At 52.8% G+C, this 22,295-nt stretch overlaps 7 protein-coding genes across 7 annotated transcripts; 5 read left to right on the forward strand and 2 right to left on the reverse strand.

The window, feature by feature from the left end:
* The first annotated feature begins 14 nt into the window (after positions 1-14).
* PHACADRAFT_211070 (uncharacterized protein) lies at positions 15-2,292 on the forward strand. Its single transcript, XM_007398002.1, has 5 exons — positions 15-1,114; positions 1,168-1,268; positions 1,327-1,519; positions 1,574-1,654; positions 1,707-2,292. Exons 1-5 carry the CDS (start codon positions 228-230, stop codon positions 2,023-2,025), a joined length of 1,581 nt encoding a protein of 526 aa, XP_007398064.1. The 5' UTR covers positions 15-227; the 3' UTR covers positions 2,026-2,292.
* Positions 2,293-3,525: 1,233 nt separating this feature from the next.
* Positions 3,526-5,255, forward strand: PHACADRAFT_259706 (uncharacterized protein). The gene is made up of 12 exons (XM_007398003.1): positions 3,526-3,589; positions 3,644-3,770; positions 3,830-3,866; positions 3,925-4,014; positions 4,081-4,182; positions 4,236-4,302; positions 4,360-4,473; positions 4,530-4,544; positions 4,597-4,697; positions 4,748-4,890; positions 4,944-5,071; positions 5,126-5,255. Exons 1-12 carry the CDS (start codon positions 3,550-3,552, stop codon positions 5,209-5,211), a joined length of 1,050 nt encoding a protein of 349 aa, XP_007398065.1. The 5' UTR covers positions 3,526-3,549; the 3' UTR covers positions 5,212-5,255.
* A 1,213-nt stretch (positions 5,256-6,468) lies between these two features.
* On the reverse strand, positions 6,469-7,054 carry PHACADRAFT_259707 (uncharacterized protein). Its single transcript, XM_007398004.1, has one exon. It carries the CDS (start codon positions 6,954-6,956, stop codon positions 6,510-6,512), a length of 447 nt encoding a protein of 148 aa, XP_007398066.1. The 5' UTR covers positions 6,957-7,054; the 3' UTR covers positions 6,469-6,509.
* Positions 7,055-8,002: 948 nt separating this feature from the next.
* Positions 8,003-11,784, reverse strand: PHACADRAFT_259710 (uncharacterized protein). Its single transcript, XM_007398005.1, has 14 exons — positions 11,637-11,784; positions 11,534-11,578; positions 10,715-11,448; positions 10,469-10,655; positions 10,280-10,414; positions 9,976-10,228; positions 9,847-9,918; positions 9,729-9,792; positions 9,602-9,673; positions 9,474-9,545; positions 9,261-9,414; positions 9,132-9,201; positions 8,694-9,082; positions 8,003-8,638 (listed from the first exon to the last, which is right to left on the reverse strand). The coding sequence occupies exons 1-14, from the start codon at positions 11,736-11,738 to the stop codon at positions 8,129-8,131; spliced, it is 2,859 nt and encodes a 952-aa protein (XP_007398067.1). The 5' UTR covers positions 11,739-11,784; the 3' UTR covers positions 8,003-8,128.
* A 284-nt stretch (positions 11,785-12,068) lies between these two features.
* On the forward strand, positions 12,069-12,821 carry PHACADRAFT_99607 (uncharacterized protein; the record flags this gene model as incomplete). Its single annotated transcript, XM_007398006.1, has 2 exons — positions 12,069-12,430; positions 12,485-12,821. 2 exons carry the CDS (start codon positions 12,069-12,071, stop codon positions 12,819-12,821), a joined length of 699 nt encoding a protein of 232 aa, XP_007398068.1.
* A 1,054-nt stretch (positions 12,822-13,875) lies between these two features.
* PHACADRAFT_211076 (uncharacterized protein) lies at positions 13,876-16,859 on the forward strand. Its single transcript, XM_007398007.1, has 6 exons — positions 13,876-14,165; positions 14,239-14,733; positions 14,792-15,304; positions 15,353-15,700; positions 15,751-16,175; positions 16,223-16,859. Exons 1-6 carry the CDS (start codon positions 13,949-13,951, stop codon positions 16,634-16,636), a joined length of 2,412 nt encoding a protein of 803 aa, XP_007398069.1. The 5' UTR covers positions 13,876-13,948; the 3' UTR covers positions 16,637-16,859.
* A 1,173-nt stretch (positions 16,860-18,032) lies between these two features.
* PHACADRAFT_211077 (uncharacterized protein) lies at positions 18,033-22,156 on the forward strand. The gene is made up of 15 exons (XM_007398008.1): positions 18,033-18,316; positions 18,380-18,569; positions 18,618-19,141; positions 19,191-19,243; positions 19,298-19,884; positions 19,948-20,063; positions 20,118-20,256; positions 20,310-20,317; positions 20,376-20,390; positions 20,441-20,584; positions 20,640-20,836; positions 20,888-21,105; positions 21,156-21,210; positions 21,258-21,313; positions 21,366-22,156. Exons 1-15 carry the CDS (start codon positions 18,207-18,209, stop codon positions 21,702-21,704), a joined length of 2,751 nt encoding a protein of 916 aa, XP_007398070.1. The 5' UTR covers positions 18,033-18,206; the 3' UTR covers positions 21,705-22,156.
* The last annotated feature ends 139 nt before the right edge of the window (positions 22,157-22,295 follow it).

Below are 22,295 nucleotides of genomic sequence, written 5' to 3' on the forward strand. Positions count from 1 at the left end.
TTCAGGACAAATACGGCCAAATACGGGCCGCGCCTTATGATCGACCATTGTTCTGGCCCCACGACCAGCGACAATACCGCCCCGACAACCAAGTGCAGCCTGTGCCTTCATCTAGAAACATTGTTATCAACATGAGCACGCATTCAAGGACTCCGCAGCATACTCTCGACGTTCTTGAACACCACCCACCACCTTCCGCTCGTTAATCACACTCGCTCGTAGGGCTTATGTCCTTGCCACACTCGAGACCTCAACTGTCGAGAGACCATAGCTCCAGATTTAAAGAACATCTCTCTGTATACATCCCGCAACCAGACGTTCAAGCGGAATCTTCACGCTTTTCCCCCGACTCTTCGCTGGCGGGACCATCGCACACTCTTTCTGAGTCCTGGCCCAACGCAAGTACAGTGCGCTCGCTCACCCCGACTCATTCTGTACCAGTTCGTGAATGTATTCGAGACTCGGAGGCGCACTCTGTGCCACCGAGTATTGCTCCATCGTCGCGCAAGTCTCGCATCGGGAAGCTCCTCTTCGACATCCGCACACTCGCGCGCGACAAGGAGCCCGAGGTTGTACAAGAATCACGGTTGCAGCCCTGGCCGCCGCTACACATCGAGAAGCGGGGCTGCTGCCACGACTGTCCGTGTCACGCAGTACCGAAGAAGAAGAAGCGGCGCCGGGCAATCCTTATCGCGATTCTCATCCTGATCATCCTCTATCTGCTGGGCAATGTCGCCGTGCTGAACACGCGTGTGTTCGCGCCTCAGAGCGTGGTCTTGGTGTCAAATGGCACCGCAGCCTCACCTGAGTTGTCGGCAGAGGCACAGCAGTGCCTCACGCAGTACACCGTGAACGCCCCGTCGAACCCCGCGGGCTATCCTTGCTCGACATGTCTGCCCACGCTTCAGGCTGTTCCAACGAACTTCTCGGATGGAAACCCCCAAGACAGCCAGCAGCTGCTAAATGCGGTTCAATTCTGTGGCTTACGGGCCATCTTTGAGACAAGTGACAACGACGGGCAGACCGCCTTGAAGAACGGCGACTGGGTCCAGGACGTGAAGTTCTGCTCATGGAACGGTGTCTCTTGTGATAACGCAGGACAGGTTTCTTCATTGTGAGTCGGTATTGGGCGCTAGCACTGTTTAGGTACTAAGGACTATTTGACAGATCACTGACCTTCCCCGGAGTACCAGCCTCCCTGCCGAACGAACTTGGCGCACTTAGTGGTCTCCAAAGTCTGACTGTAGTCGGAAACTCCGCTATTCCCGGTACGTTCTCGCTTTCAGAGGTTACTATTCGCGCCCATCGCTAACGTGAAACTGACAGCTGGCACGTTGCCGAGCAACTTTACTACATGGACTTCGCTGAATACTCTCTATCTGGAATCGACCGCCATCACTTCCGTTCCGGATAATATCTTCTCAGTGGCGAAGACGCTCTCGACGCTGACCTTGGTCAAGAATAGCCAGATGGGCAACGGCCTGCCTTCAAGCATCACGAGCTCATCACTTCAGAACCTGTACGCCCTCACGATGACTCGCTTATACTGGCTTCTCAGCTCATTTGCGCCTAGCATCGTCAATGATCAAAGTTTAGCCAACCCGCTGTCACAGCTGTCGTCGTCTAGCTCGCTCCAGACATCATTGAAGCTTCTGTGCGCGTTCCCCAGCCTGCGTTATGAAAAGCGTTCTGATATCAGATTCTAGTGACCTCTCTTCAACGTCAATATCTGGTGTCATCCCTTCATCTATCTCTTCCTTCTCCTCGCTGGTCGAGCTCCATCTAGACTCCAACAGCCTCACGGTACCTCTGCCGTCGTCCTTCCCTGCACCCTTGCAGGTGCTCTCCCTCTCGAACAACACGGGCCTCACTGGCTCTGTGTTGGGTTCGTTCTGTTCTCTCAGTAATCTCCAGACATGCAACATGCAAAACACAGGTTTAGTCGCCCCAAGCGGATGCGGGATCTGTCAATTCTCTTCTACTTCATCTTCTACTTCATCTCCCACGGCTACCACAGCTGCATAGGTCGGATTTTTTTTAGCTCTCTTCTCAGTCCACCTCACACGTTCTTATCGCATATGGACAACTGCATTACACCCCAAGCACGTTCACAGTCTCTGACGATTGTCTTAAGAAACTCGTGCGGATCACTCCTTGCCTGATGTACATAGTTTGACATTCGTTTGTAGCTATGCACTCCTTCTGAGCTTACCAAACAATGTATCTCATGACCAGTATCCTCCATGGCTTCCTCAGCTTTGCGTCTTTTTGTGCGCTGTCTGTACTTTCCGGATACTTCTGGGCATCCGAGTGATTACTGAGGCAGGCGGTGTTCGATCTTTCAGACATGCAAGGGACCAGGGTGCAAAATGATCATTGCAATAGGTAGTACATCCGACACGTCGCCCATGTAGCCCATGCACATGCATTCCCCCAACACCCAAGTCCCGCTGCAACCGACCCTTTACCGTAGTTTCTGCTTGATGTAGCTGTTCTATGCTGTTAGCTATACATGTACAAGCATCAAATATGTGAGTCCTCTCACCAAAAAACCCCGTGTAATCCAAACTTATCCTCGCGTTCCTTCACCGAAGTGAAAACTATGCCTGCTCGATTCAACGCTTGCCGAAACACAGCAATGTCGCTGAGTATTGGGATTGGTCGCCCTTCCGGGGAGGTCGGTTGGTCACGGCGTGTGTAATACACTACGTACTTCTCGACTTCCTGGGGGAAAGGCATGTGATGGTGCATGTAGACCTCCCAGATTTCGGTTCCGCTGAGGTGGTTTATTCTGCCATCACGAGAGGCATCGTCAGTCGCAAGGACCGTCACTCGGGCACGGTGCACCGCGCGCTCTTCGCCGAAACGTGTGCCAAAAGACGGTACGTCTTCCACACCTTCGCGTGCAACGCTGAACGGCACCAGTCGGGCTTTGTCTTCGCCATACAGTAACACGATGGCATGAACTTCACGGGGAGTTGACATGGTGGACAAAGTCAACATATACATTAACGGGAGCAACCGTTATCTACTTATTCCACGTGGTCGCGACTGGCTCGCTGCGCACTTACGATTCATAGCCATCAGACCGCTGCCTCAAGTTCACGTAATATGTTCTAGTCTTACCGCCAGGACATTGCGCGCGACTGGGATAGACGCAGATCCTTACATAAGCACGGACTTACCCGGATGTCTGCGTCTCGCATGCGCTTCTGCGTTTCTGAGTTTCTGCCGGAGGGAACGCGTCTCTGCGGCACACAAGGCTTGTCATTGGTTTGTCCCGCCCGCATCCTTATCTCCAAGTCACTTACCAAGCATGTCTTTTCTTACAGATGACTCGACCTCGCGCCAAAACTACAATCACTGGGGCGTAAGATTCGAGCTTGACGGAACCGATTCATACTCACAGCAATGGAAAGTGGCCATTAGCGAGTATAAGAGGACACGCGAACGGCCTGCATGTGCTTCAAGAGTTCAGCTCTGGTCTTCAGATAGTCCGCGCCTTCCCCTCGCCCGTCCTTCTGCTACTGGCTGTAAGAACTCTTTTCCATGGCGAACTCTCAAACATCCGCGCCAAAGATGGAATACGGTATGCCTTATTGTCTCTGTTGTGAATCTCGCATTGAATGCGAACTTTGCATAGTACGCCTCGGTAACTCCGGACTGAAGGTCTCTCGTATCATCATGGGCTGCATGTCGTATGGCCACAAGGGCTGGTATCCCTGGGTCATCGACGATGAGGACGAAGCCTGCAGACATATCAAGTTCGCGTAAGCACCTTTGAATGTCGTCGCGTGAACTCTATTTTTGAATCACACCGCCACTGCAGGTATGATGCCGGAATCAATACGTTCGATACCGCGAATGTACGGTGTGGACCAGGCGTGTGTTCGTAGTAGACACTTACAAACTTGAGGCACGCAGATGTATTCCCACGGCCTATCCGAGGAAATACTTGGGAGGGCTATCAAAAAGCTCGACCTTCCCCGCGAAGAACTCGTTATCATGACGAAGGTGCCTTCAATAGGCTTAGTTCCGCCGACTCTACATCTGCTTACCCAGTCGCGTTCTATTCCACAGGTGTACGGTGTCGTGGGACCCACGTACGACTGCAACTTTGTCGTTGGGCCTAAGACGCCTGAGGACTACGGAATAATCAACCAACATGGGCTTACTCGAAAAGTGCTGATAAATCTTATATTTACCTGACATGTAGATCCTCACCTATGCGTTAGCACATCTTCGATTCTGTGAAAGCGAGCCTAAGGCGGCTGCAGCTCGATTACATCGACGTACTCCAATGTAAGCTGCTACTTGAGGAACTTATATCTGCATGTCAGAATGACATATACACTTCAGGCCATCACTTCGACTATAAAACGCCTGTAGAGGAGACTATGCAAGCCCTGCACGATGTCGTGAAGGCTGGCTATGTCAGACATATAGGCATAAGCGCGTGCTGGGCATATCAATGTAGGTCATCCTCTGCTGTCCTCTAGTCGTAGCATGAGAACTTATGGCGTATGTAGTCCATCAAATGCAAAGTACGCTGAAAGTTCCATCTCTTATGGCGTGGTGCTCAAGCATTGATTACAGACTACGCTATTGCAAACAAGCTCACGCCTTTCATTTCACTACAGAACCACTACAATTTGCTCTATCGTGAAGACGAGCGAGAGATATACCCTACGATCAAGGTGGGAGATTCTTCTCCTAACGATGCTCTAAAACTGAGGCTTCTCATTAGATGTTCGGCGTGGGGTCGATTCCTTTCTGCCCTCTGGCCCGCGGCCTCTGCTCCCGGCCCTTCGGCGCTCAGTCCAATCGCGGCCAGCTTGACCAGTACCACGCAGAGTACATGGGTTTTGGCTCTGAGCTGATTATAAAGAGGTGATACCCGACCCTGTGTTCGTCTTTGAGCGATATTTGACATCTATGCGTAGAATCGAAGAGCTGGCGAGCAAGAAAGGCGTCAGTATGGCGCAGATCTCCATCGCCTGGTTGCTCCACAAGGGCGTAACCGCTCCGATTGTTGGCACTACGAATATGTCTAACTTGCTAGACATTATTGGTATGTGAAAGCTGACTGCATGCTCCTCTGCTAAATTTTTCATAATATTCGCAGGTGCCATTCACGTCTTCTTGACTGACAGAGAGATAAAGTTCCTCGAGGAGCCGTACATCCCTAGGCCCATCAATAGCCATGCGTAATGAAAAAACTTCATGTCCTCGATAGATGTGGAATAAGGAAATATACAGCTTTGACGTTAATCCTTGCGCCCAGCAACTGGAGCGTGTGGGTATGCGCGGATCATCGCGGTTGCCGCCGCATGATGCGCAATCGAACGCCACAAAGCCTCATTAAACGCCTATCGTGCTCGGAGAATCGGAACCCAGGGCTCCGGCAAAGCCCATGGAACCGATACGATAGGAATGCGCCTAACAGCTTTGGTCAATCGGCGAGAATACTATGCCACGAACATATTTGTGTTCCAGAAAATGACCTCTCTGATTTTCCAGGTGGCTTACGTACATCATGATCCATAGCACCGAATCGAAGAAGCGAATCGCCGACGGTCGTAGGAGAGCGTTACGAGTGCCATCAGGTGCCGTCAATTGCTGCTGCAACACCGGAACATATAATCAAAGCCCGGCGTAGCGAGGTAGCTATCGTCATTGAGCTACGTCGGCGTTGGCTGAGTAGACGTTTATCCTTGGCACCAGCTTGCAGGTAGTGCAGAGGATGCCTAATGAATGTAAAACATCCTGTGCACACATTTGGACATCGGACGAATGAGATTCACAAATAGGTCTATAATGTCGCTCGCGCTCGCCACGACGCAGGAAGGACAATTCGTGGCCGCGAGGCTGAGCTCAGCTGTGTGCTAGCCAACACTTACAATACTCGTCGTATGCCAAGCTTCTGGCTTAGAACATTCCTAGTTGCGGTGCTCGTATGATACGACGCGAATAGTGGCCCTTCGACACGTATAGAATTTAAAGACAGGCATATAGGGCGCAGTGAATCTATCCCGGGCGCAAAGCGTTCACGACCTGATGGGGTCAGACTACGCTGTTAAAACGGACACGGCGAATGCCAACAATACGCCGAGGGCAAAGTTAGGTCACTGAAAGCGCCTCGTGCACACTCGGTGCATTATTGCTTCCGACGGCACGCAGATCATCTGCCTGGAATAAATATGCGTTGAACGCGCGCTAGCTTAACTTGTCGTTGCGTAGCCAGAATGGCGCACATCCCATCAAGTACAACAGCGCCAGCGGAGTACGCCTTGTTCTTTGTATGGTCTATGAGACGGCAACGTTCCTCTCGGTAGACGTAGACATGATTAGAATTCGTGTTTCATCATAGTCGTCGTATGAGCGCAACAGAAGTTTGCTTCCATCAAGGCGCTAGAAAACAATGTTCTAAACCTTATACCACGAACTGCGCTGGTTAGCGAGGGGAACGCAGACTGCTGGGGCAATGCACTCACAAAGGCACCGAATTCCTAGTAGACACCTGGCAGCAGACGGCAAGGCGTGCGGCTCGCCCATGCTAGCCATTTGTCCTTGAACTCCTCTCTGAGCGCTGCATCCTCCTTCTGCACCCGGAGATGAATGGTCAGGCCGATATACGCGATGAATACGAGCTGGCACACGCCCGCGACAAAGCCGAGTGGATTCTTCCAAAGGTCAAGCTCGGTGTAGAGCGAGCTGGGACCAAGCTGGCTGACGGCGACGCCGATCATGTAGATCCAAGCACCCGTATAGCTGGGGTGCCGGACGATAGAGTACGGTCCGGTAGTCACGAGTTGATGGTCCTTCCGGATGGCAAGGTGGAAGGTGAAGTAGCGGCCCAGGTATTTGTAGGAGACGACGCGAATGAGGGTGCCTAACGCCATGAGAAGGGTACCAACGACGAACGCCGGAGAAATGGAGACGGGGTCAACGTTCATGTGTAGCCAGTCATGCTTCCTGTGAGTGATGGGCACTCCCGCAGCAGATAGGATGGCAAGCAAATCAATGACGTTGACGATGTGGGCGATGTTCTGCGGAGCGGTGGTGCATGTAGTGTAAGTGACCAATGGCGACTGCGACGAGCTGCAGAACTAACCTTTAGTGACGATGCTGCGTGCAAGACAGTGAAACCTTTCTCTCCAACGTATGACGCTGTTTGTGCTTCATACTTCGCTCGCTCCTCCGCCTCAGGGGTAGCAGTGGGGGATGTGAGGGACTTGTGGCTTGAGATGGAGCTAACGGCGAGTAGGACGGCCCTCAAGCAGACTGCGGTGTCCATGGTAGCGATTCGTGATCTGCTTCTAGGAGAGCCACCCACTGCCGTCTTATGTAGTGACCATGGCGGCCCCTGCGCTCATGACCTCTGACTTATTCCGGCGACCGTATCCTAGGATGGCTGTTGAATTGAACCGCGCACCTCGGAGCGATCGATCGACGAAGAGCGTCCACAGGAGCGGGAGAAGCCTTGTTTTACGAAATATCTTGGTGTGCGATACAGCGCGCTACCTGCTTGAAACATCAAGGGAATATGGTCAATGCACCTAAAACGATGGAGGGGGCGGTATCGGGCGGGAAGAAGGGCCACGGTCAGGGACTGGGCCACTGCGGGCGGCGAGGACCCTTTCTAAAGGGCTACCGGGACAAGAAAGATAAGAAGGAGAGAGAAACGGAGAGCGGAAACTTACATGACATTCCTGCTCACCCTCCAGAGCTTCTCGCTCGCGAGGGGCTGGCCGGCTGGCTCTACAGAGCGAGATGCACCGGACCGTCGCCCCGCCTGGCCCTGGGCAACGATTGGAAAGGGTTCTCACCGCCTGCGGTGGCTCGGTCCCTGGCCATGACCCTCCTGCCCTCGACCCTTTCCGATGACCCGATTGGGCGCCCATACCGGATGGCCAGTCCATCGGGCGGCTATGGCGTGCGCTCACCAGATGCGTGGGCGCGTCGAGAGGTGCAGCTGTCGCGGCTTGGTGGCCGCAGGTGAGGTTTAACATATTGCATGATGTATAATATAGTGTCACTAGATTGTACAGAGCAGTCCGCAACTGGATACCCAAAGCAATACCACAATCCAGTACAAGAAACGCTACAGTAGTGTATCTGCAGGCCTTCAGTAATTCCTGAACGCCCCACGGCCTGCCATGTTGGCTTCTTCTGATGGCGCGTTGCCGGATGCTTGCCGACCCGAGGGATATGGCCGGTGGAGTGAGGCCTCCCGGTAATCTTGACCCAGAGGCATTGCAGGAACCGAAGAGACCTGGGGGACGTGAGGAAGGAATTCCGACGAGCTCCCGAGTGGAGGGGTGTTGTACCGAGAATAAGTCGTTGACAAGCTGACATTGCTCCTGCTGGCCGTCGGATCGAACTGGCCCAGGGCTTGTGGTGCGGTGAGTAGAGGCACCCGATCAACATTGAGTCGGCTCATCTCGATCTCCGGCTGGGATCCCTGCGCCAGATAACGATCATAGCCAATGACCTTGGATGGTGCGGGTGACGCTCGACCCGCAACGGAATAGTCGGATTTGCCGCCGACCAGAGTGGTTGCGGAAGAAATGGAGCGAGTGTCCCATTCGTCACCCCGATCACGCTGGTACATGACGGGATCATACTCCAAATCGTGCTTCGGGGTCGTTAGCAATGAACCTGAACCGAAACATGACCGCCCGAACACTCACCTGTTCGATGCCGGCAATCCTGACACCGCCCGCCACAACTTGAGCGTCGACTCTTGTTCCACCGTATTCTTGGAGCTTGGTCTCTTCGTTGCTGATCTTGCCCTTATAGACGTCGGCAAGCAGAGCTGTCATGTTCGCGTGCACCATGGGTGTGAACAGTTCTTGATGAAGCGCGGGATGCCCGAAGCGCTTCCCAAGGCGGTTGCTAGCATTATCGGCGCGTTGAGAATGCACGTGGGCTGTGCGGAGCTCTTCCTCGGTAGGAATATAGAAGCTGAACTCAGGGTTGAAAACACGAGTGCAGTAAATTTTGAAAGCCAAGATCAAGAAGATAGGCGGGAGGGACGCTATCCAAAACAAGGACCGAAGGCCAAAACGGAGACCCATAGCTGGAAAAGCGTTAGAGTTGGAGTTTCGGTCGATATGAAGCCTACCCACTCAATGTAATGAGCAGTTGCATGAGCATAACCGCCACTAGAAGACGGTTGATGACGACGTTCCACAGGCGCTGTAGAGTAGCATGCCTCGTCAATGAGCGCACATGTAGTCGCGAGTAGTAGAACTTACCCCGCCAGTCTCCACACGAGTTACGAATACAAACATGAGCTGGTACTTATATACCCAGGAGCTAACCCAGAAGACAATGGCAGCGGCAACAGCCACAAGCGGCGCCAATGGAGCGAATACAAATCCTACGGTCGCCATAAATAGCAAGTTAGAGCTGCGGTAGCACGTCGACTCAGCACAAAAACACGAGTAAATGATGTTAGATTTACTTACAAATATATAGCATACGGGAAGTCAGCAGGTTGTGTCCAATCGCGGATTTCCCGCGGCGTACGACCTAAGAAACTGCGAATAACGCTTTGTTAGAGAGCTCTAACACAAGAGTAGCACTAAAAACATACTATTTCTTGAAGGAGATCAAAACGAGATTGAGTATCTGTGCAAGGTCGAAGAGAACCAAAAAGCCTCGCAGACTAGAACAACATCAGTCAATGCGCACCACTCAAACGGAAGGCAAAAATGACGTACGGGAAGTAGGTCAGCCAGTACGACGCCTGGTCGATGTAGGTCTTTTGAATATTCCCAGGGAGCTCTGATGGGTCGAACATGAGAAGTGTCTTCGCACTTCGTTCAAGGGATCACCTACTGTCTAGATTCTGCAAGATTTCATTAAAGCTCTGGTGCTGTCCGACTTGAAGGACAATTTCCTTGACACAGTCTGTGAAGGATACATGAGTGAGCGCTGAGATGAAACTAACTACCCTTCTACACTTACTGAACAGGACACCGATCAAGGTGAAAACCACGAGCTGGGAGATAAGCAGGAACGAGAAATATCGAGCGATTACGGCACGATCAAGTCTTGACTGCGTCAGAGCGCCTTGGTACTGTGACAACCACCGCACGACGATGGGAAAGAAGAAGCCAAATAAAGCGGAGACGGCCGGAGGCAGTACACCAGAAATGAATGTAAACGACCATGGAGACGCAGTGGACCAGTCTTGCAGGAAGTGGACGAAAGACGTCAACTAGACAAGGGTGTTGGTGAAGAATTCATGAGATTCCTTGGAACCACTTACCGAGGCCAAGTTCGCAAGAATAGAGATAACGAACAGCGGAATAGTGTTGAAGAAGCAAACGACACCGAGGAAGATCCAGCCCGTCGTCTTCTTGGCCCTGATCTCACTTGGAGTCTTGTTCAGGTTCTCCCAAATCTATCGTACGAGAGTCAATGGACAAGGATTAATGCGAAAATCAATTAAACGCACAATGTCCTTGGGATTAGGTGCTAAAGTGATTGACGTGCCCTTGACATGCTTCCTCCTGAGCATATTGGCGACTATATGCGCGTAGGAAACAGCACCCATAGACGCGAAACCATAATTTTCAGCCTTGCGGGTGTCAATCCGATTTCGATATTCCTCGACAGCGCTTTCGGTCCTCTTAAGCTTGGCACTGCATGCAAAAGCATTAAGATCGTGGGTATGAGTGAACTATTCGGGAGTGAGACGTACGTGAAGAAGTCGATAGCATCAACCTTCTGTCCACCGCACCACATGAAGCCGCCGAGGCGTCGCGTAGGCCGCTCTTTAGCAATCTTGCCATCCTTCAAATACCGGACGAGGACAGCTTCGAGCTCACGCACGGCCTGGTTGTGATACTCGATGAGCTCTGGCAGCTTGCCAACATGCCGACCAATGTGCACAGAGGTGGTTGGGTACGGCGCGCCCGTACTTTCGAAGATTGCGCGCAGACCTTCGTCAGACTGGTACTTCTTGGAGACCTGGGTGATCATCAGGGTCCGCGCGTAGAAAGACTGAATGTATTCCGGAGAGCGGAACCACTGCTTGCGGAGGAGGAGGACAGTCTTCCAGTTCTTCCAGATGGAGACCATAACAATGAAGCAGATAATGTAGGTGGCAGCAACATGGACGAAAAGCACTTTGCTGTCGAGGTCGCGAATCGTCAGCATGGAAAGGGCGTCTCGGTCGTCGGAATTGACGTTCTGTAGGTTGTAGACGACGTTGACCGGAATAAGCGCGGCGCATGTAAGCAGAGCAACACCAGTGAAGAGCCAGCGCATCATGCGGAGAAAGCGAAGGAAGATGGCCGCGTCCAATCCTATCTTCTCCACGAGAACCGGCTCTTTGGTGTGTAAGAGCGGAGACACCCAGCCGAGGAGAGAGTCGGAGATGGGAGGAGGTTTCTTGTCGCCGCCATGATATTTGACCTTTGGCTCGTATACAATCTGCAACGTACCAGTGAGTGTGACGTCCTTGGCAGCCGTAACATTTTCGCAGGGGTGTGAGCAGACCTCAGAAGCCTCTACCTACTTTATTCCTAGGCCGAAGAACGTTGAAAACAATGATAGTACAAGTCTTCGTAGACAAACGATTAGAACACCAGCACGAAAGTCGCAAACGGCTCATAACTCACTGAAATGACCGTCATTAGTGCAACTTGGGAGCCAACCGCTGCGGGCGCCAGCGTCCGCAGATTGGCACTTTGGTTTATTAGGTCACCAAACTTGCCCGACATAGTGGAAAACTACGAAGGAAACGATGGTGGTGGTTTGAAGTTGAAGGAGTGGAGTACCGTCGAGGGAGAGCTGAGAACGGATGAGCGCTTGAGAGCGGAAAACAATGCCCTGTGCGTTAGAAACCGTCACAAAGGAAGTTAAGTTAAGTTTGACCGATCTGTTGTTACCTTGTTACACACTAATTCTTACTTCGCTTCGAGGAATTGTTCTCGGCACTGCCTCGGCCCAGCAAGGCCGTAACGCGTAAGGTCCTGACGCATTATTCCGGCGGTGCAAAACCTGTCAGAGACAGACAGGCGTGAACAGACCGCGCACGAGCGACCATGGCGATGCTGGACTTGTTTGTGCGAACGTCCAAGCCTCCACCGGCACCTCTGGCAACTTCTCAGGAGATCAGGGATCGTGGTTCCACTTTCATAGCCAACGCATTTAGGGCTAGCAATGACGAGGAGGCGCGTAAGGCCGTCAACTATCTCAAAAATGTGATGCATGGGCAGAAACGTGCGACACACGAGATGTATGCATGGAGGTGCATGGTACTGAAGCAGGGCAAGACTGGGCTGGGTGGTGAGGAAGAATTCGAGGTGAAGCAAGGGAATGAGGATGACGGCGAGAAATTCGGGAGTGCGAGGGTCATGAAGATCATGCAAGCGGAGGGGGTGATCGATGCAGTCGTCGTCGTTAGCCGATGGTGCGTATCACGCCAAACATATCACCGGTCCCGTACCCTCATTCTGTAACCTAGGTACGGGGGGGAGATGCTCGGTCCGGCTAGGTTTAATCACATCGAAATATGTGCCCGTGAGGCTTGTCGAGCCTTCAGGCTGCGGGATGAGATCGAAGAGGAAGTCGCCACACTCCGCTCACTAGATGACATCCTTGCAACACTTCGCTCTGAGCTGGCAGCTGTGAAGTCCCAGCCTGAAGAGGCGAAGACAAACGCCAAAAAGCCTGACTACGATGCTCTGCTCGCCACCTCGGACGTAAACAAAGTCAGACGTCTTGTTGCTGCACGAGAAAAGGCTATACAAAGTGTCAAGATGTCTATTCAGAAGTCAAAGGCTCAACCGAACAAGAAATGAATCTGACGGCAACAGTGAAAATGTTGGCTGAAGGTGAGTAAATTGGCTTCATGTATCAAAGTACTTGTTGTACACGGATCGTGAGCGACGCGCTGCATCCTTGCTTTCCAGGTACGATAGCAATAATGCAATGTTCAAGGATTTTGCGTATTCGGAGCGCTGCTCGAAGAGCAAAGTGTGGTCGTAGCCTCGGATGTTGCGCACGTGTCAATGCACAACGACTTATGTTTTCGCAACACCACTTCAATACAACCATAGAAGTGCAGATCGCAGATGCAGTGTTACAGAGGACTAGAGGTAGGACCTAGTCGTTCGCTGACGTCTTCATCTGCGTACAGACGGGTGTACCGTGCTGATCGCTGTCCTTGAAATTCACCAGCATACAGGAATTTGCGATCGGCCAATTGGGAATCAGCCGCGCTTTGGCGTCGGTCTGTCAGCATTGTAGATAGCTGATCCTCTTCGTAGGTCTTTTGTGCAGTTTGACATGGTCGGAGCTCTGTACATGCACCGGAGTCCTTGTCATAGATCTTATGGAAGGCCGTCATCCTTATCGGCGTGTGAGATAACGGAAGTCCCCTGGCACCCCCATCCGTTCTCTTAAGTCTTCTCTATTGTTAGCTTTGTGGCTGAGCGCTGGCTGAGGCCTGAGGGACTGAGCGCTGAGCAGACGCGTTGTACCTGCTGGTTTGACCTTGTTGCAGGGCTTGGGGCATGTCTGGTTCTCCTCGCCGAAGCAGCACGTTCCTGGCGGTTTCAGCTGCGCAGCCTTTCGCATCATGGAAATCGGTTTTGCAAGGCTGTTTCGAGCTCGTTATGGCTCTTGTCGCGTCTAGACCGACCAACGTTGCGTTCGGCTCTGCCCTAAGAGGTCAAGAAAAGCAAGAAAACGTTCGCTTTGCATGTGTTCGTGAAGAATGTTGAGGCCTGCGTGTGAGGATTGGCCCGTGAAAGCGCACTCCGGTAGTGCGACCCCAGGCACTGGCCACGTGGATATCTGGCGGGTCCAGACAATTTGCTTGCTCCGTTAAGCCGACCCCTTGCAGAGGGCCACTAATATTCGGTCCCCGGCTTTTATGAAACTTGCGCTCAATGTTTGAAGACACTTCTTGACCTCAACGACGCCCATGCCGTCTACGAAGAACTCGTTGTCGATACGTTTGACCGAATCTGTGGTCTTTCTGCGTACGGGCGATGGCACAGGCCGTACGAGGCATGGCTCTCAGTCGGCTGCACCTCCTGCGATGGTCAGAGGGCTTCTCACACTGAATCTAGTCAAGCCCATGAAGATATCTAGCGTCGAGGTTGAACTAGTAGGGAAAACGAGCACAGCTTGGCCAGAAGGTACGCTTTATTTGCCATTCTTGTTTGCTGTCCCAGTGGCAAGCATTGTTTGTGCTAATATTTTTCGTTCCAGGTATCGGTGCACGACGTGTTGAGATCAGCGAAGACCATAAGATTTATTCCCAATCTTGTGTCTACTTCAAGGCTGGCTCCACCCCGTCCTCCTCACACCGCCGAACATTGTCTGTTGGCCCTGGGCTTCATCTTGACCATGAGCTGGACGCCGAGCGCGAACACAATAATAGCGATGATGCAGAGCACTTCAGCGAGCTTGGGGACCACGAAGAGCGACGAGGAAGACATTCTGTCAGAGGAGAGCGAGGACGTCCACCTGTACGGCACCTGAGTGCGGACCAGACCCATTACCACACCGGCATCGTCTCTCAACACAACGAACAACTTCCGACTCCACCCTACTCACCAATTCACTCGCCTGCGATGACACCATTACACAGGAGTCCTGTGCCTTCGCGAGCCCCGTCCATCATCACGCCCATCCGCCATGACTACTCGCCACAGCAGAGCCAGGAGGATTACTGGCGCACATACCCAGAGCGCGATGAGTCTAGTGAGCGCTTGAGCTGTGCCGTTCACTCACGAGAATGCTGATATACGGGAAATTTCAGGCTCGCGTGATCCTTCTACACCGGGACACGAGTCATTTACGTTCTTCCCCCCGCGCGATGGGTCGCTCTCGCGAAGAGTGAGTTACGACGAATCGCGTCCAGATTTTATACCTGGAAGCAGTAGCGGGCGCATATCGTCGCAGACCTCAGGTGCACGCCTACCATACAGCCCGACGCGGATCGGCAGCCACGATGCGCATTCCCCGCAGCTACACGACGACGGCCGTGGACGCAGCAAAGGGAAGCGGCTGAGTAGCATTGGCATGTTCTTTGATGCCGTTAGGGAGCGTGTCCGCTCTGTATCGCGCGCCGAACGGGACGCAACGCCGTCGCACAGCCTCACTCGCTCCAGAGATGCTCGCGATTACAGTCCTGATATGCACGAATCGAGTATGCGGAGAGGGCGAACGCGAGAGCCCAAAGAACGGTCAGCGTTAGAGCGCGTGACTGAGGTCTTAGGGCTCGAAAGTGACGAGGACGAGTCGGGAGATAACTGGAAGGAGTTTCGAAAGGGTAAGTCGGCTGGCTATTGAACCCGATAATTCACTCATATACTGTCAGGCGTATATACCTATCCAATATCTTTTACGATACCCTCCAGTTCACCGCCTACCTTACACTGCGATTTTGGCTCGGTCACCTGGCGACTGAAAGCGACAGCGCATCGACCAGGAAAATTCACGACGAAGCTCACCGCGACGCAAGAGGTGACTGTTGTTTCCTGTCCTGGCGAAGATGATACAGAAGATACGGAGAGCATTATCGTTGAACGACAGTGGGACACGCAGATGCAATACCTCATCATGGTATCTGGCCGGAGTTTCCCGATTGGCGGCGTCATCCCCTTCAGCATTACCTTCGTACCGTGGACGAAGATGAAGATCTTCAGGCTCTCAATGATCATCGAAGGTATGTCTTTCGCCAATCGATCTGAGGCGTTCTTTTGACTTCATTTGCAGAGCGAACCGAGTATTACACGGATTTTAAACGCTTGGTTCGCGCGGATCCGGTTAATCGTGTTGCGCTGCTGTCTTTGAAGAGCCCGCACAAGGATCATCCGCTTTTACCACTGCACTCGGAGGACATCGAGGCATTCAAGGGCTCCACCCTGTACGGCGATGCTAACTCCGAGGAAGACCTCTCCGAAGCCATGTCGCAGCTTATGGGCTCCGGGCCGTGGTCAATAATGCAAAATATACCTCTGGCAAAGTCATGTAACGAGCTACACTTCACGAACAAGAACAAGAAGAGCAACATCACGGTCTCGCATACCCTCAAGATCATCTTCAGGGTTCAGCGCGGAGACGACCGGGAGATCGACCCGCAGACTGGCAAACGGAAGATGTTCGACATTGTCGTGCAAACGCCTATCCATATCCTCTCTGTAAGCGTTAGCCTCTCCTTCCAGATGATTGCTGACGCAAACCACAGTGCTTGTGCCGGCCAGACTTCACTGCGTTACCACCATACTCGGAATCGACATCGACCGCTGCCTCGCTCTTGTCCAATCCGCCGCTCTGCGCATGCAGTGCAGGACATACACAACGCCGCACCTCGGGCGACACGACACCGGTAGATAGCTGGATGCATGATATCCCGTTCCCAACCCGGGGCAGCTTCCACTGGCACGCCTCTGGCTCTGGCTCTGGCTCTGGCTCGCACACGCCGACGTCGCTCGAGATGACGCACCACGCGCCGAGCACGAGTCGTCCGCCCATGCACCGGCTCGAGAGTCTGCTCGAGCGCAACACGCGTTTCGAGCGGCTCATGACTGGGCAGGAGAGCGAGGCTGGCGAAGCACCGCCGACGTACGACGAGACCGTTGGGCACCACCAGACCCACTAAACGTCCAGAATACACCCTTGTGTTGTCTTCACATCTCGATCGAACTGTCGTCGTCTTTGTCTATCTTGTAGTAGATGAAAATTTGCATTAGAGAGGCAGTGCAACAGGATCATGCAGTTACATGTGCGTAACGACCCTATAGTACACGAAGAATGCCAGAGAGAAGGCTTTCGTAACGGACCAGGGTGAAGTGGAGACTGGGGCTGTGAAGACGTGTGAACTTCGAGTATGTGGTCCGCAGTAAGTGGCAGTCAGTGGTTAACCCTTCGTGCAAGCTACGCAATCCTGTTCTATGTGCAGTCTGGTCCACGCTTGCTAGCTTCGTGGATTGAGCCTCTGACGGCGCCCGAAGAGGACGCCTGCCGGCCATGTCTATCTTGACACATCTAAACCACACGCGCACCAGCATCTGGTTAGATTTGACGGCCGCCGGATATTATTTTGCTTTCATGGCATCGTCTAATGCATCGTGGCACGCAGGGTCGCAAGGGGCTAGGGAGCCGTCTGTAACATTTAGCATGTCTGTCTAATAAACGACGTTGAGATTGCACCGCCAAGGATACGGAGATGAACTCCTGTGAACTAGGGTGCAGCGGTAAAGACGATGAGGCGTACGCGTTGCATAGGCCAAGGGCGGTTCAGTTTAGACATAGACACCGGCCGGCGGTGGCCTCAACGGTCGCAATTCATTTCGGTTTGAACCTCCTGAAGAGGGGATAGTGCTGAAGTATGAAAACCACACGAAGAGAGGCCGACCTCTAGACATCATCTTAAGACTGCGATAACCAGTCGAAGTCGAACGTCGGTGTAATAAAAATACATACACGACACAACGGCACCGGGTCGCCCTACACCTGTGTGTGGCAATCGGGTAGCATGATATGAGCCCGAACTTACGATGGGCTTTCAAGGGGTTCACTGGGAGCAACTGTTCAGGCTCCCACTCCCCTTGCTTAGCTATTGAGAATGTGAATACGTCATACCTTGGAGGTGCAGGTCTAAGAATACGTGTCCAAGGTGAGCGTGGGCTGCTCATATGTTCATGAACTAGAGACTAGAGCCCTCACCAGTGTTTCTGCCGACCTGCGAGTCTCTCACGCAGATATCTTTCGATATGAAGTGATGTAGTGTATTTGCAACAAAGTCATCTTGTAGAGAAACTTGAAGGCGGTGACATGCAGGGGAACTTTCTGGGAGATGGGCCGTCTCGCATTACGACTTGGTTTAGAAGCGAGCCTTGCAACTCCGTCGGCTGTCTCTCTGGCTAGCTTTCGTACTCCAGGTGTTAAAATCGCTGACGAGCACCGCACGGCAGCGGCCGCCATCGAAAGCTTCAGTCCGAGCCGCTTTAGGAAAAGCTGATCGGGCCAACGCAGATCTGAGATTGAGAGGAGTGCACACTCCGCCTCAGAGACCTGTAAGCTTTCGCCGCGCTTCGCACTCTCCAGCCCCCGGGATTTTGACTGCTGCTCGATGAAAGACAAACTATCTCCTCGACCACGACGCATCTCGATCACCATTATCTAGCATTATTCCCTCATCCACCTCCCGCACGACTGAAACCACGCGCATGTCCCCGCTCTCTCAACAGCGAAAAGACCTCTGGGAACACCGTTTCTCGAGCCTAGGGCATTACATCAGGACACACCTTAACTTTTACCGCGTTCACATCTTGTTCTTGTGAGTGCCAGTCTTGTGTGCACCTTCTGCGACGATCCGCCGGCTGACCCTACCCGTTCGAAGCACATTCGCCCCCCTTATCGCCTCCGGCATATTCTATGCCAGCAACGGAGAACATCACATCAGCTACATAGATGCGCTCTACAACTGTGTCAGCGCCGTCACTGTTTGCGGCTTGGCCACTATCGATCTCAGCAGTCTCACACCATGGCAGCAAGTCATCTTGTTCATTCTGATGTGCATGGGCAGCCCAGTACGTCCCATCGCTCTCTCACTGTAGCCAATACTCAGTGCGTTCTAGGTGGTTGTCTCCTGGGTAATGGTCTACGTTCGTCGTGAATTCTTCGCCAGCAAGTTCCGTCATGTCGTCGAGACCGAGCTTGCGCGACGGGTAGCAAACAAGGTTGATGCGCCGGTGGAGATTCACCTCGTGCCATGGTGGAAGAGGGCAACTCGAGTCTTGACTGGCAGGAATCTGTCGACGATCCCAGAAGCGACTAGCAGTACCGGTAGCACTACGCGGGAGCGCGAGCTGGACAAAGACAAGGAACGGAACCATGCGGCTGTGAATCGCTTACGGCCAGAGATGATTCGGCGCATGAACGACGCTCCAAAACTCATCAATCCCAGCGGATATATCAGTGAGGGACATACTCCTGAAATACCATCTGCGGGACTCCCGGACCCTCCACATCCACTGTCGCTTGGGACCTCGGAGTTCGAAGTACTGGCAGAAGATACGTTGCAGGAGACGAAGGAAGAAGCTCGGAGACAGTTGAACCATTCCAGTATATCTTGTTCAGAGGATAGCATTGACCGAGAAAAGTGAGTCTATTCGTAGATCTGGTCCCATGATTGTCCTGACATCTTCAAGGGGGAAGCATGAGTTGCAAGGATCGCCCTCCAAGAACAACGCCCCGACTTCCGGTGCGCACTGGCAGCATATATACGCTCTCATAACCGGCTGATGCGTGTGCACAGGGCAAACGTTCATGCCAAGAATCCGGCAGAACACGGGTGAGGACGGTTTACCTCACACTCAGACCATCGAGTTCGCTTTGGGCCCGCGACCAGACCGGGACCAGAACGAACAGGGAACGGATCCTCTCGCACCGACCGAGTTTCGTTTTCCCAACCCTTCCTCGCCACGCATGCGCAGAACCTCGTTGCCCCGCATTGGTACGTTGCCGCACACGGCGACCATGCCCCGCACGGGGACCCTACCGCGGACCGCAACGACACATACATACCGTTCGATGCGAACGAAGCACCGCGGCTTCGGTGGGTTCCCGATGCCGGACCAGATTGTGTCGCGCGTCATGAACTACTTCTTTCCGGGTCTTCGACGACAGCTGACGAGGACACTCACGGTGCCACGCACACAAACAATCGTCTCACAGCGCGCAGGGAGCGTGGTTGGGCCCGACGTGCGCGCTGTGCCATATATATCCTTCGAGGCGGTGGTTGGCCGTAACTCGGCATTTCAGCAGCTTACGAGAGACCAGATCGAGGAACTGGGCGGTGTAGAGTATCGCGCACTGACTGCACTGCTTTGGATAGTTGGCGGAGTGAGTTCATCATCCGTCGTTCTCAAATCGTGGAGTCGCTTATAAGCGATTGACTTCTTTCAGTATCACATACTATCCCAACTTCTCGCTTTCACGGTTATTGCGCCGTACATGTCGCTATCTAGGTGGCACTCTGACTTTGTGCCCCCGGCAGAGCACCGACCCGTCTCTTCTACATGGTAAGATTCGTTCTCCCCACCCGAACTCCTTTGGATTCACCGCCTACCGAACAGGTTCTCGTTGTTTCAAGTCGTCTCCTCGTATACCAACACCGGCATGTCGCTAGTTGATCAATCAATGGTCCCATTCCAAACAGCATATCCTATGATTTTATTCATGGTCTTCCTGATTTTTGCCGGAAACACAACATTTGTGAGTTGTTGCGTTATATTTAGCTCACCGTGAGTGCTTACATTTCGTCATAGCCTATATTGTAAGTCTCTGGTGCGCATATATTGGCATTCGGCTGATTCCTTCGCTGTACAAATCAGTCTACGTTTCACGATGTAAGTATCTCCCTTTCGAATGCCTCTTAGCGTGCTTGACTCCGTTTCAGTTGGATAATATCAAAACTAGTTCCGCACAATTCGCGCTTAAGCGAAACTATACACTTTCTCCTCGATCACCCTCGCCGTTGCTTCATATATCTTTTCCCGTCGCACCAGACATGGTTTCTCCTTAGTGTGGTTCTAGCTCTCAAGTACGTATTTTGATGTTTATCCATCACTAAACCGTGCTCACTATCGAATAAACAGCCTAACAGACTGGTTCTTCTTCTTGGTGCTAGACTTGGGTAACCCCGCCGTGACGGTAGTTCCGACCGGCGTCCGGGTCATCATAGGCCTACTTCAGGCCGCTGCTGTCCGCTGCGCCGGTTTCGCAGCAGTATCTCTCTCCGCTCTGGCCCCTGCAGTCAAGGTGCTATATGTCCTCATGATGTATGTTTCCGTCTGTAGGTGTCCCTCTCTTTTACGATTGGCTATGTTTGTTCATTTTCCCTTAGACCCCATCGCGATGAGTGTCCGGTCGACAAATGTCTATGAGGAGAAGTCGCTCGGTGTCTTCGAAGATGACGATGCCTCCATTGGCGAAGAGGGCTTCACGCCGACTGGACACCGCGCTACGATATGGAGTCGCTACCTCGCGATGCATATGCGCAAGCAGCTCTCCTTTGACATGTGGTGGCTTGGCCTTGCTCTGTTCCTTGTGTGCATTGTCGAGGTAAATATTCGTATCCATGCTTCTGACATGGGCTGACTTGCATGTCTTAGAAGGACAATCTGGAAAATCCGGATAATCTGAGTTGGTTCACCATTTTCACCATTGGTCAGTTTCAGTTTACATAGATGTAGATCCATGTTGACGAGTCGCAGTGTTCGAGTTGGTATCCGCCTACGGTTCTGTAGGCCTCTCACTTGGCCTGCCATACGTATGTCTTGTCTTTCCACTTCAAGAACGCGTATCTGATCCTCTCCCTGTAGGCCAACTACTCCTTCTCTGGCGCCCTCAGGCCCCTCTCCAAGCTCATCGTCTGCGCCGTTATGCTCCGAGGCCGGCACCGCGGGCTGCCTGTTGCCATTGACCGTGCAGTGATGCTGCCCTTCGAGTTCCGCGCCTCAGACATGCACGACGAGGAACCACAGGATGTGGCATCGCCGCGCCGGAATTCGCAAGACTCGCCGTACGCGAACGGGACGCACAACGACACGGGAAACCCGCCATTCGAGAAGCTCCAGCGCCGCTCGTGGCACACTGCGAGCCCCGACAGCGCGCAGCTCCGCCGGCCGACCAGCAAGGACACCCAGCTGGATGCACACTGAGTACCTTGGTCCCTGTATTATGTTTCTATCCCTATCGCTATTAGCTACGGACTCTCACGATTTTATATCCCATCAAGTAACTGTACCAACACTATCATCCTCCATCATCGTACTGTTTTATCACTAACATGACGCAAAGATAGATGCCGTTTCTATCTGCTTGTGACTGGATTGGTACCTGATTGGCTTAGGGTTAATCGTTAGACGTTAGACATTTAGTATCGCCCGTTTTGCAAGTATTGTGGCAACCAGCTACTCCGTGGATCAGCTAATTAGCCTCCCTCATATGAACTCTACGTGCTAATAATTATTCGTCGCTCGCGCCCGTCTGTCGTCGACACACTATGGCGAGTTGTTACGTCTTGGAGTCGTCTATTCACAATATCCACCGCAGTACATACATTCCGACGTCCTAGGATCCACGGTCACGCACACCGATGACGATAGATCCGTCTTCTCCATCAAACGCTAAGCCAGTTACGACCCTAACCTCGTATAAAAATACGACAAGCCTAGCGTCGAGGCAGTGCAGAGCCCTCCCCTGCAGCAAGCTATCATGGCGATGCCTAGTAAGTACCATGCAGCGTTGAG

Source organism: Phanerochaete carnosa, assembly GCF_000300595.1.
Source record: "Phanerochaete carnosa HHB-10118-sp unplaced genomic scaffold PHACAscaffold_7, whole genome shotgun sequence".
Classification (NCBI taxonomy): Eukaryota; Fungi; Basidiomycota; class Agaricomycetes; order Polyporales; family Phanerochaetaceae; genus Phanerochaete; species Phanerochaete carnosa.